Genomic DNA, 13,546 nt, shown 5'->3' on the forward strand with positions numbered 1-13,546 from the left:
GCGGAGAGCATGAGAAGGCCGACACGAGGTGGACGAGTCAGCTTGCGTAGCGCGTTACTGGAAAATGCTGAGAGGCTGCTGTGCTAAATTACTGTTGAGTAGAGCACGTTCTTGAGGAAATTTATGCTGCCAAATGAGAAGAGAATGGAAGTTGTGCTTTCAGGGTTCAGTTAAACTCTTCTAAATGTATAAATAGGGTTATGTAACTTTTTCTTTTATGTGTATGTGTATTATTCAAGTAAATAAATGTAAACATTTTTAAAAACAAGCCTGATCTCTTCAACAGTGGGTTGAATATGTAGAATAGCTTTCACTTAATTACTTCTTTGACTGGAGAATGAAGTACTGTGACTTCTGGTATGATTTATTGGGTTGGTATTAAGCAGAGCAGCAGTCCAGGCCCTTGTTCTGAGCACATCTGGGTTGAGAGTTACGTTTTGGCTTTCCGGTGCTCCTGGTTCAGTGTGTGTGTCTGCGTGTGGCGGTGGTGCTTTCAAAGCATCTCTGTGTTTCTGAAGAAATTTCATAGAGAAACTCCGTGGTTCGAGGAAAAGGAGTGTTACGTGTTTTTGTGTGAATGCAGAGTAGTTTCAGAGCACTTATGAAGCCAGGTATAATTACTGCCCTCTTAAAGGAGGCACGTACAGCGGTGTAGTTCTGTCATGATTTCATTGTGCGCTTAATGTACCAAACAAGTAAGTTCCAATGCAAATCCTGAGCTGCCTTGTGACCGCAGAGTGGAAGGTAGCCATTAAGATTGCTGCGACTTGTTTGTGTTCTTACATATAGCGATCATTACAGAGCAACAGCTTCTCGTGTCATCTAGAAAAGAAAAAAGTGATCTGATAAGAATCTTATCAAAAGAAGACAGTAATCTTCTTAAGGATTCTTGTGTCTTAGGTCAGTGAGCCATCTTTTTTCTTTCTGCACAGGTGTTTGTCAATAGCCTGGAACTTACAAACATTCTTCTGTTTCTTGTTCATTTGTCTTATTTTTTTATTTTTATTTTTTTTTTGCTATCCAAGGAATGTGAAAACCATGAGGCATTCGTTACAAAAAGCTTGTCCTGCCATTTTTCTGATATTTGTCACTAATGTAAAATACAGACAAAAGAAATGACAAAGTAGAAGCTGCAGCGCCATCACTCACTCCTACCTAGTACTGTGTTAATTTTAGACAGACACAATCCTGGTCTGGCAAAGTGGAAATAATGAGCCAAGACTTGCATCTGGATTGACACTTGGAATAGCAGTGCTCTCCTAAAGTCTCGAGGAATGGGGAGAGGGTGGCAGTGGTCCTAGAGATGAGCTTAGGCAATTAAAAATACACACTGAAAACAGCTCAAAGGGGTTTTAAAGGAAAGGAAGACAGCAGGAGCAGGCTGACCCAGAGGAACACTGAGCTACTGGGGCAGCTTTGCTCTGCATCTGTAACTTGAGAAATCATTTGGAAAATGAGATGTTTGTTTACACTGTGTTCGTGTCTCAGGTGCTTGTTAGGCGGTTTAGCGTAGAGGAGCTGAGCAAATAGAAGGCATTTTGTAGTAAAGTTCAGCTTATTTTGTACCTGCTTTACCTGTAGCTTTTGCAATTTAAATGTGTACAGAAAAGCCTGAGTTGAATCGAGGTGTGCAGCTCCTCTGGTAGCAGCTGAAGGAACCAGTGGAGGGTTCGGAAGTGCAGGCACGCGCAGCTGGAATTGGGTGAAGATGTAAGGAGTGATACTTCGTATGGTGGAGTCTCGAGATCTTTCATGTAGAGCCTTGTGTTTGTAATGGAGTATAACGTGGAAAAAAAAAAAAGACATTCTGGGGTTTTGTGAATATTTTAATTCCTAGTTGAAGGATGTTCTAATGCAGCTCCGGGAGCTCCCGAAGTGTGAGCTGTTTGTACCAGATTTTACTGTTTTCTTCCAGCATACAGCTGGGTTGGCGGGTTGTTGTTGTTGTTTGTTTTTTCTATACTTGGATAAATTACCAGGCTGGTGCCTAAAAAGAAAAAAATAAAATCCAGTAAGCAATGTGCTCGTTTTTACATAAACTTAGAAAACAGAAGATGAACAGTGTTTTTTTTTTTTTTTGTGCGTGTTCAAAAATGTTTAAAACCTGTCTACTATTTTTTTCCTTGCCCTTGGAGAAGACTTTGAAAAGAACCAGTTATATCTTTCTCATCTCATGGTGGAACGTTAGGCAGAAAGTGTGTGGCAAATGTGTCCTGATCATTTTTTTTTAATACCTCAGTTTGGTATCCCCACGTAACCAGCAGGACAGTCGTGGACAGCAGTTCCTTCCGGTAAGAGTTGAGCAGACCTAGTGACTTTGCCTCTTCTGAATGAAGGTTGGCTTGTACTTTGAAAGCGCAATTTGGTAATAATCTGCTTAACACAACTAGCATGAACTTTCTGAGCCAGTATAAAAGAAACTTGACTCAGCTCAGGAAAATTGGCCGCAATAATTCTTGGTGTTTCAGCAAAGTATTTTTGTCTTATTCGGAGATTTTTTGCCACGTATTCAATTTAGGAAATTGAAATAACATCTGTATTTCTGCCAGCCTTTTTCACCTCTGTTAAAAATAAATACACACACATAAAAATCGCTGGTATTGAAATATTAACAAAACATGGGGGGAGGCAGAAAGCAGTCCACAAAAACTGTGATCACCTTAGGACTAAAAAAATAAGTGTTATTTGACATTGAGGTGAACTCAATGTAAATATTGTAATGGGATTATTAAAATTGTCTCAGAGTGTTAGGAACCTAGAGATACGTAGTTGCTTAATCAAATCCAGACCCTAACCACTAAATCATTCACTGTGTTTTGCTTAAACACTTTAAGAAAGAAAATATAGGAGCTCAAGTATTCTGCTCTGTTAATTGCGTTACCTACTCCCCACACAACTTTTTCCTCCGTCTTTTCCAAGTGTCTCGCTCATGCCTTACCTCATTCTGTTTCTCTCTTGGTCTTTTAATACGTTCATGCTCTTACTCTGCTTCTTTGGTTTCCCACTCTCCCCTTCTCATAATACTCTTAAGTTGTTTTGTCATTCTTCCATCTTTTCCAAAATTTTTTGGTACATTTATCCACTCGCTCTTTTTCTATCCGTTTTTCCTCTAAAATTCTTGTTATTTGAATTCTTTTCTGTACCTTCTCTGCCATCCTGGCCTTTGACCTGGATTGTTTTTGGTTTTGGTTTAAATGTAGTTTTAGGTAGATTAGGTAAACTATGCCAGTCTTGCATTACTTTGCTCGTCCAAACTTCCCATTCCTTGAAGAACTAACGAGGGGAGGTTGAAAAAAGTTGTCTGGTTTAAGGAAGAAGCTGTTGCTGTTTGGTTATGGAGAAACGCAGTGATTATTAGTACTGGTGTCAGTGTTGCTGTATGCTGCCAAATGTCTTGTGAGTCACTGTATTTTCGTGGGACCTAGAACAGCAGCTGATGTACCCAAATACCCTGATAACCTCTTGTTCCATGAGGTGCTGGAGTTCTGATTTCTGTCCACTATGTTTCCTCAGTGGCTTATTACTCTCTGAGATGTTTGGTATCACTTTGTTTCATAAGGGTTTCATCATGTTAGGGTAGTGACGAATAAGAGTACCCAAACTTAAAAACCTTGTGCGCTTGGGAAGCTTTCTGCTCACATCATTAGCGCTAATTTGCATTAATACAGTCCTCTTGCAACATGCATGGATGCAATAGTATTTTGCTATGCCTCATCAGTAGCTTGACAGGTGAGCTCGTGGTCCTGGTCCACTTCCAAGCTGAAGGGTGTCCACAGCACAGGCACCACTGGCGTAATCAGGAGTGGGAGGAACATGTATTGGTCATACCCTGACAAAGCATAGCCTAAAGGCATCTTTTCATTGAAACCTGGACTGCCATGGCTCTGGATTGAGCTGTACTGGCATATGTGAAGAGGCTTGAATTGTTGCACGCACCACTCCTGGTGTGGAAGTAGGCAAGAAGTTTGGAAGTTCCATAAATCCTAAAAATCTAGTTTTAAAAAATACCTTTTTATTGAAATTCTTCTTGTTGTCAATTTGTTTTTAATTCTGGGTCCTGCGATGAAGAAAACAGTCCCCTTTCATCCATGCGTTCTATTGAGGGGTTGAATTTTGTAGTATTTTACATGCATGAATAGAGGCTGAATTGTGTTTAATACATTTAAAAGTGTATCTATGTCAAAAGATTCAGGCAGTGTACATAGCAAAGAGTGCATCTGTAAGAAGTAGCCCCTGTTGCTTGTTATGCTGTTCCATACACACACGGCACTCAAATCAAATCCTAGATCTGTGCTGTTTTTAGACGACTTGTCCCAGTAAATGATGTTTGCTGAAAACCCCTGTAAATGATCAGCAAGTATCAGCAAGCACTAGAGGGATTCACAGTACCCAAGATCCCTGAGAAAGCACCTGGGAGATTCCTGCCTGGTAAGAACATGCTCGGTTTGATCAGGGAGATGTCTGCGGTCAGGTGAATAATTCTCAATTTCACGATTGAATATGTGAAGGGACACCGATTAAGAAACAAGGTGATGGAGTATACCCTCTGTTACATTTCTGCTGTGCATTTTGAACGTGCTGGAAACAGTATGTTAGTGTTGTGCTTTTCTTTTTGTGCGTGTTCACTCATGAAAGTCAGCTTGAGTTTGTCCCACTGTGTTTATTGCTGTGTGAATAATGTTGGTGCTGGTTAGACTTTGTGCATTTTGAACACAATGCCTAGCTGCTGCCTTGCCTGTTATAATTATTAAGTAGAGATTGGGGAAACGGCTTAAAAAAAAAAAAAGTCCTTATTATAAATGAATGATTACTGACTTCACAGAGTATTCATAATATTGACAGCCAGTCATGAAAATGAAATGAATGTAATCAGAACAGTGATTACTTTCCTTAAGAAGTATGTGTGAGAAGCTGGAGGAAACATTTGTACTACTTGGCATCTCAAGACCAATTCTACTGTGAAAAGTGGCTTATGGAAATGTAGCTCATTATATACTGGGTGTACATACGACGGGACCTTGAGTTAGCCAGAGCTTAGAGCTGAAGTTCACTAGGCCTTCTTGTGAAGTGAACTCTTCAAAGAAGACCAGAAGACTTTTACATTCAACTTTGCAGATTTTAGTTGAATAAAAACTAGGAATTTTGCTTCTTAAGCAATAGGAACTTCATAGTGACTAGGGGGCATATATTGCCAACAGTAATACACTGGAAGTGGTAGTTTTCTTAGAGCATGTTGATTTTACTTTTAATAATGTTCTGATAGCATGTGTGGGCATATCATGGTTTTACTTAATTTTTTATATATAATCTGCAGCATGTGTCTTCTTTCATTTGAACTGTCTGCTCTCTTTTGTCTAACTTTCCCTTGCAGTTGCAGTGCTTGCTTATTAATTTGGCACCCAATTGTCTTCACTTCTTTGCTTCCCAGCGTTATACCCTTCCCTGCAAACTACAGCCTGAAGTGGATCATGGGGAGATGATCGAGGTGTTCAGTATCTCTCTCTTCTTCATATTTCACTGTCACTGCAAGGAGTATGTTCAGAACCGTAGCTCTCTGTTCCCTGGATGCAGTTTTGCTAATTTGCATAACTTTACTTTTCTATAATCCAAAAATCTCTTACCTGTAAATTAGCTTTATTAAAATATGCTTGTAGTATAAACATTTTTCTTTATGTTAGAAAGTTGCAATGAAAGTATGCTCTCATTTTTCTATTTCTTCATTTGGTAAAGGAGCTGGAAGGCAGAGACTGCAGAGATGATTGAGAAGGGATGGGCTGGTTGGATTAGGATTGTTTTGGAAAAAGGCTATCAAGAGAAACTAAACTGCTTTGGCCATTTTAGAATTAGTATTTCAGTTGTTGTAGTAACAATTATTGGTCCATGCCTGCAAAACTGTGGTACTTTTAGGTCAATTTTTCTGATCACTTTATAAAACACTTGATTTTTTTTTAATTTTTTTTGAAGATTTTTATCTTTATTGTTACTGTTCAGATTTAGGAGTAGCTGCTGTCACTGAGCCAATTTCCTCTGAATCTGTGCGTACTCAGTGTATTTCAAAAGCTCTGTTCTGTGTTTAAATGGCTAAGGAGAAAACTGACAAGCTTTTCAGCATGAAAATTAACTGGTGGGAGAGACCTTTTTCTGAAAATGAGGTGGGTTCTCACAGTCATCCAGACAGAAGCTTATCAGTCTTCAAATTTAGTTTTTAGTAAATGTATGCCCTCCTGAGCATTGGGCGTAAATCACACATGAGACTTAATGTGGTCATTTTGATTTTATTTTATGTATTATAAAAATATTTGAGATTTTTATACAGATTTATTACTGCACTTGCGCAACTTTCTGTTCTTTCAGCAGAAGTGGTTACAACGGTAATACAGAAGGTTACTAAATTTCAGGTTTTATGTTTTGTTGCTTGTTAGTACAACAGTAAAATGTTGCAGAATTCATTGAAATCTCTGAGAAACTGTCTGCTGAGAACAAAACGATTTGCTCTCTTACATCAGCGAGTTGTGAACATCTGCAGTGAGCTGCCTGCTCCACTGTGGAGCTAGGTAACCCCCTGTACCCCACGTAGTAGTCTTGGATGTCCTTTCTTAGTGACCTTTCAGTTAGGTTGTACATCTGCAAAAGAGGCACCAGAAGATTAAGGAAAACACCAAACAAACACACAAACAAATGAACCTCCAAAAATCACAAAACGCACCCTCAAACAAATAAGACTCCAAACACCAACTAACGACATGGTTGTGGAGGGAAGGTTGGGAACATGGAATACTGACTTTATTTATTTACGCTGCCCCGTATGTGGCCCCCAACAAGTCTTCTCTCAGACTTTTCCTATTCCCAGGTAGAAAAATCTAGGTATTAGGTGTTACCTATTCCCAAAGCACCCTGAATCCCCAAGAACAATGATAAATATTATTACATGAAACTTCTTAGCAGTTTTATTTTGCAGTATGAATGGCAAATTGCTTCGTAAAGAAAAGCAGTTTTGATCAGAACAGGTTTGGGGTTTTTCTTGGTCTTTGTTTTGCTCTTAAGAGTTTGCCCATATAGTTTGTGTGGCTTGCTTACACTGTAGGTCTGGCATGAAATTCATGTAGTATTATTCTATGGTAGCTTTTCTTGAGAAGAACTTTATTATATTTTTTGTTTCTTTCTCACACCCCCAGATACTTAGCTGAAAAAGGAAAGCAAGCTTTTATTAGTTATTTTAATGCTTTAATTTTTTAAAAATTTTCTTATTTAACACTGACACTACAATAAAATGAATTCAGTCCCGAGTCTGGTTATAACTCGGGTTGAATTGAAAATCTTAATGGATTCTCATTTGATTTCAGCCTGTGTTTGTCTCTGACTAGAGTAGAGTGTCCTTGTTGGCCAAAGTAAATGCATGCAAGCTATGTAGAACAATGCAAACAAAAACCCGTTATGTTTATGTAACATCATAGATTTTATTGATGGCATTTACATGTTGTAAAGCTATGTGCTGGACTAGCGTAAGGAAGAGTGCAGATTAGAATTGAACATAACGCTCTTGAGAAGTAACCAATTGAACTTTTTATCTCTCTTTTTTCAGGTTGTATTTACAGTCTGTCTTTTGGGAAAAATATTTAATTGATGAACTGTTGATTGATTGCTAATAACAGTGAATTCTGAAGTCCATTTTCCTTTTTCTGTGTCATTTGAGGGCAAGGAATGAAGAAAGCAGTAACACATGAGTTCGCAAATACGTATGTTCCTCAGGCCTGTCATCTCTTAGACTTCAAACTGGCTTCTACCTTAGAAAGGACACTAACAGAAGTGATCTATATTGTAATGAGTAAGGGCTAATGACTTTCCTTGACTTACCTTAGGTTTCAGGACAGGCTACTGTGAGAGATTCCTTGCCATTGGAAAGACTTGAGGGTGCCCTGATTTTGTTCCCTGCAGTTTTCCAGAGTATCTGGGGGGATTCTTTTCCTGCATAGCTCTTTTTGATGGAGTTCTGCAGGGCCACGTTGCTTCTGTTCCACAGATAAATAAAACCTTTGGGAGTGTGAGGCGAACAATTAAGAGGAGGGTCTGAAATGTGGTGTCATAGCTATACCATTTTTCTCCTCCTTAATTTTCTTTAGACAGAGTTGTTGCTGAGCTTACCCAAGCCTAATGAATAGTTGACAGGTGCATGCTACCTAGTTTTGTTAGTTAAACTCTGCCAAGATCTTGGTTGTTCTTTGTGGGACACAGTTTGAGAACTGCCGAATCCTGTCACAACTGCGTTGCTGTCTATGGAAGGTTAAATAAATTATTGTACTTTACCTTGTCAGTTCAAAAAGCATCTAGCATATTTATTTGTACTGCAATCTGTATTTATTCTTTTCAGTGATTAAGCAATGCCAGGAGTTGATGTGAAGTACATATATTATGACCTTTTAGTATTTCATAGATCTTATGATTTGAAACTAGTAACTGTTATGTACGTGGTTTTAAATTAGACAGATTCGTGGTTTAAAACAACTGTAAAGCTACTAACAACTTCCAGTGTTTAGCAAGTATTCCTTGACATGATGTGCTCTGTGTCTTAAGGATAAGAAGTTCCATCCTAGGTTGGTTCTTATACTAGCGTGTCCAAGTTTTAAGAAATAAACATCAGTTCTTTACAATTTAATTTTTTTCTACTTGAAATCAACAATATTTTTCATTTGCCTGTTGTGTTATTGCTTAGAAGGTCACTTGCTGGCAAACCATTTGTGCCTTAAAAATAAATAAAAACAAGGTAGATCAAAGGAAGTGAAGTGCCCTCTTGTTTGACAGCATATTTCAGGATAAAAATGCATATTTAATTTCTGCAGCTCTTCTGCATTTGTTAGCTTCTTATGTGCATGAACACTGAATAAACTGAGCTTTCTGTGCACTTGTGATAAACTTGGTAAGCTAACAAACCACTGAGAGAGAAGTTGATGTTCCCTTTATTATCCCTTGTTGATTATCCCTGTATTTTATGTCTCTTACCTGGTGAGAATTAAGAAAACAAAAAGTTGTAGTACAATCTGCTTACTTTATTGGGCAATTAAATATTAATATTCCATGTGATATTTTTCCTATTAATGCATACTGTGTGTTTGTCATACAGCAAAAAGGCCTCACTGTTGCAGTGAAATTGCAGTTGATTTTGCTATGGAAACTGTCAACGTGGGGGTAATGATTGAGTCTGAAAAACTGTCTGCAGAATTAGTCTTACTGTATGTTCATATAGAGTTCTATATTCATGTATATTCATATGCAGTTCTAAGTGACGCAGAATTTTTGGAAGTAGCTATTAATCAAATTTGATCTGACAGTTCTTTCATCTTTCTTTGGCGTGGAAGTTAACAATGGTGAACGTTAGCCTCCTGTGAAAGTAGTGGTGTATTGTATTAAGTCCTGAATGCTGTTGCATTTGTATTTTCCACTCAAGCCTGGACTTTTTTTGTGAACCTTATTTTCTTAATAGTGGTTGATTAACTTACTACTGCAACATGTTGTTCAAGATTGCAAATGCAAAATAATAACACAGTTCCTGCAAGGGGTGGGTGCATTTGTTTATCTGAGCTCTGTTTTATGAAAACTGCATGAATGCTGCTTTTTTTTGAAATTAATCTTCAAAAAGAAATCCTGTTTCATATAAAAAGATGCCAGACTCACAAAGATTTCCTTTCTTGTTTCATAGACGTTCCATCTTCAGAGCAGCCTGAACTGTTCCTAAAGAAACTTCAACAGTGCTGTGTCATTTTTGACTTCATGGACACGCTTTCAGACCTTAAAATGAAAGAATACAAGCGCTCCACTCTTAATGAACTGGTGGACTACATTACAATAAGCAGAGGCTGTTTGACAGAGCAGACTTACCCTGAAGTAGTTAGAATGGTGAGTTTCTTCTTTCTCATGGTCTCTTTAAATCCACTTGCAGTTCCAGTTACATGTTGTGGGCGAAATTGAACCCTGGAGTAGGTGGATTAAATGAGGCCTTTGGTTTGTATTTTCTGCTAGACATCACTTGAGGATAATTCTCCAAAGACAAAATTATTAATTTTTATATATATACTTAATTAAAGTCAAGTAGATGATGGTTATTATAGTGTAAGAAGTGTATGAAAGGAAACCTGGCTTGTTGCCTCATCGAAAGACCCAGCAGACATAATATCAGAGCCTGTCTTTCTCCCCTATACCCTTCCCTCCCCAGTATAAATAATGGAATAATTTTAGAATTTTCTTTTCTTTCTTTGAACTTTATCCAAGCATTTGAGTTTGTACTGAAGCTCTGAGATAGCTTAAAGTATGCACGGGTAATTAATTTTAAATAATAAATGGTAGAAATGTTGTAACAGGAATGGTGTGAGAATTTTATGGGTGTATTACGTGGTCGTAGTAGATGATGTTAGCAAGATTACTCAACAATAAAGCCATACCTTATACATACATAAATTGTCAAATAATGGTATTTTCAATCTAAAATGGTAACAGAATCAGATGCTATATTATGAAGAGCGTTCATTATAATTGGCAAAATCAATCTATGTTTTGAAATGTTTATTCTGTACTACCATACGGAACTCTTATAACCTGCTATCTAAATGAAAGGACAGTTAGTTCAATGTAAACTTGGTGATGTTGGTTTCCTCATGAAAAGGTGATACCAGGTGATCATGGAATCCACTGGCTATGTATGTGCTGTGAGAAGAGAGGCACGAATAGATTTTATATTGCATAATATGTGCTCCTTACTTCTTTCCGGGCATGCAATTATATGCTGTATTGCTTGTCTGTAATGTTTAAAAGTAGCTGAAAATTGTGACAGAATCATCCAGCACTTAACAGTGAATTGAAAAGCAAACAAAACAACAACAAAAAAAAGTTAAAGTATGTGTGGAAAAATCTTAATATGGCTTCTTAATCTGTATGCATTTTCACAAAGTCCATAATTACGTGAAAAGACTGTTCCTCCATCTCTCCTGCTCTTCCTTTTTCGCTCCTGTGCTGGACCATTCTTCTGTAGGAGCTGCTTTTCAGTCAGTTGTGTTATTTGTTCAGCATGGGGTCTAATGCACCATTCAAATACTGTCTGAATACAGAGTTACTAGTCCATTGCTGAAGTCTTCTGCTGGTGCTGAACTGTAGCATCTAAATGGCTTGCAAATGTTACTTTATTCTTCCTGGTATCCCTCCAGGTGAACTGATGAGATCATACTTTTTGTATAGACAGGGCACTGATGCACAAATAACTTCAGTAAAATCATGTGCTTTTCTGGTACATAGAACACACCTCGAACCTTGCTTCCTGTAAGAATTTGGTATTTATTTCAGTGTTTCTGTTTTTAAGATTATATTTTCTTTTTGACTTTGTTTATAGCTGTTTTTTTTACCATAGCAAGAAGTAAGAAACACTTGAGCTGTAACTGCTCATAAAGTTCAATTTGAATAATAAATCATAACCTGTGAAGCAATCTGAACATGAACCCATAATGAGACCCATTTGCTTGTGTGTTCTACGGTCTCTACAGTCCCTTAGGTTGATTCACAAAACTGTTTTTATCCTAAGGAAATGAGGCATTGCCTAAATAGTTTGAAAAGCACAGTTTTAAATAATTTACTTAAGTGTCGTCTCTAACTATGATATAGAGCAGTCAACTGGAAGTGAAGACAGCATGATTTTTTTTCCAGTGGATTTCACAGATATTTGCTAGTGGAGATTCAGGAATTTCAGTCCATCATTTTTGGTGGAAAACTGTTCTATCTTCTCCTGTATTCCTGTGTTTCTTTCACTGCATCCTGCTCTTCCTATATTTGGGCTCTAATGCTGAACTCAAGCCATGTTTTACCCTCAGTGCCATGGTACTTAAGAATGGGAAGACTGAAGATACACTCAAGTCCTGCAGCTGGCTAGTCAGTGGCCAAGCCTAGATTTTATTTTATTTTTTTCAAATAAAGAAGATGCCTAACTAGGGAAGTGGAGATATTTTTTCTGAAATCATTTCTGGAGAAAGTTAGAATCGTAGACCATCATGAGATGGAAGGGGGGACCCACAAAGATCATCAAGTCCAGCCCCTGGCAAGTTGGACTGCAGGTATTTTGTATTTTACAGGTAGGCTATGTGGTACAAGTACTATTTTTTTCCTTCCTTTTGCCTGTAAAAAGCAAGAGTTCTCCAATACTAAAGTACCAAACTGAGTACAGTTATACAGGTCGCAGAGGGAAAGGTAGGACTCCTAATATTATAGAAAATAAATTTTTAGCATATGTTACCTGGTGAGCAGAGAACATTAGTCTGATTTGGAGACAGCAAGTGCTGTGGTGTGATGTTTGGTCTAACTTTTCTATGCAATAAATGCATGTTCTTGTTTCAAGCAGAAGGTGCTTATACTGTAATGCCAAGACAGACTTAATTGTACGCAGTTGACATCTTGAGCTCACCTGTGCAACTGCCACTATTGTCTGCTTTTGAGAATTTTCATCTAGGTCTCCAGCTGGGTTCACAAACGACTTGTCAAACTGACAGGCTCTGACCTGTCACAATAGCCAAGAAAACAGCAGCATCTGCGTCCTTACCAGATCAGTGTCTGCACTGCCTGCCTGCCACAGTTGTCATGGGAGTGTTGTGGTTGAAAGACCAGTGTCTTAAAACGTACCATAGCAGAGTACAAATGTTCTTTTTTTTCCTTTGGAATGTCTTCCTGATATTTTTTTAAGCACTCAGATCCTAGCTTGTGACATATGAATGCAAGAATTAATTGGGCTACTGAAATTTGGAATAGAAAAGAAGAATTCTAAACACAGGGGAAAAGCAAGCAGCTGTTCTGCAAGTTGTGGCATCATTTAAGAGCAGAAGAAAAGGTGCAGCAGTCTGAAGCTGATACTTTAAAAATTACTCACATTTATAAAGAAGAACTAATAGCAGAAGTACTTTCTTACCTTAGTTATTTAAAATGTCAAAATAATTGATATCTCTGAAAGAGCCTTTTCTTAAAGTTTTATTAGGTTCATGTATATTAGTGTTCTATGACCCAAAATTTCAATTTTACAGATACTAGGATAGAGGAAGTTTGCCTATCAAATTCATCAGAAACTGAGATTTTTTAATTACTTCTATAATGTGGTACTGTCATGACATAAGGATTTGAAAAACAGTCATTTGAGGTAGCTAGCATGACAGCACCTGGGCATTTTTACTGTTGGTCATTCATACTATTAAAACCTTGATTCCTTATCATAATATCACATTTTCTGTTCCGTGTATGATATGATATATTGTTTATAGCTTGGTGTGAAATCACCTGGCTGTTTTATTAATCCGTGTGTTTGTGTCTGCTTCTATAAACCACTCACTTCAGCTTGGTATATATAGAAGTGATGTATTGGGTTTTAAAAAAAAAAAAAAATTGCTAATGGTCACCAAAGCAAGTTTGCAGCAGCTTCATCGCTGTCATCAATATGGCTTGATGGGAAGAGCTGCTGGCATTGGTGTTAATGACGTAAGCTGGACAGATTTATTCAGAAGAGTGCTGCTCAGCGCACATCCCCTGC

At 37.8% G+C, this 13,546-nt stretch overlaps 1 protein-coding gene across 5 annotated transcripts in view; it reads left to right on the top strand.

The window, feature by feature from the left end:
- PPP2R5E (protein phosphatase 2 regulatory subunit B'epsilon) overlaps positions 1–13,546 on the top strand; it is a 78,158-nt gene that overhangs the window by 34,901 nt on the left and 29,711 nt on the right. For all 5 annotated transcript variants that reach the window (XM_083839141.1, XM_083839143.1, XM_083839142.1 and 2 more), the window contains one exon: positions 9,695–9,891. In XM_083839141.1, coding sequence (XP_083695267.1) covers positions 9,695–9,891 — 197 coding nt within the window. The remainder of the gene's footprint in view (positions 1–9,694; positions 9,892–13,546) is intronic.

The sequence above is a fragment of the Anser anser genome (genome assembly GCF_964211835.1).
Source record: "Anser anser genome assembly, chromosome: 5".
NCBI classification, from domain to species: domain Eukaryota; kingdom Metazoa; phylum Chordata; class Aves; order Anseriformes; family Anatidae; genus Anser; species Anser anser.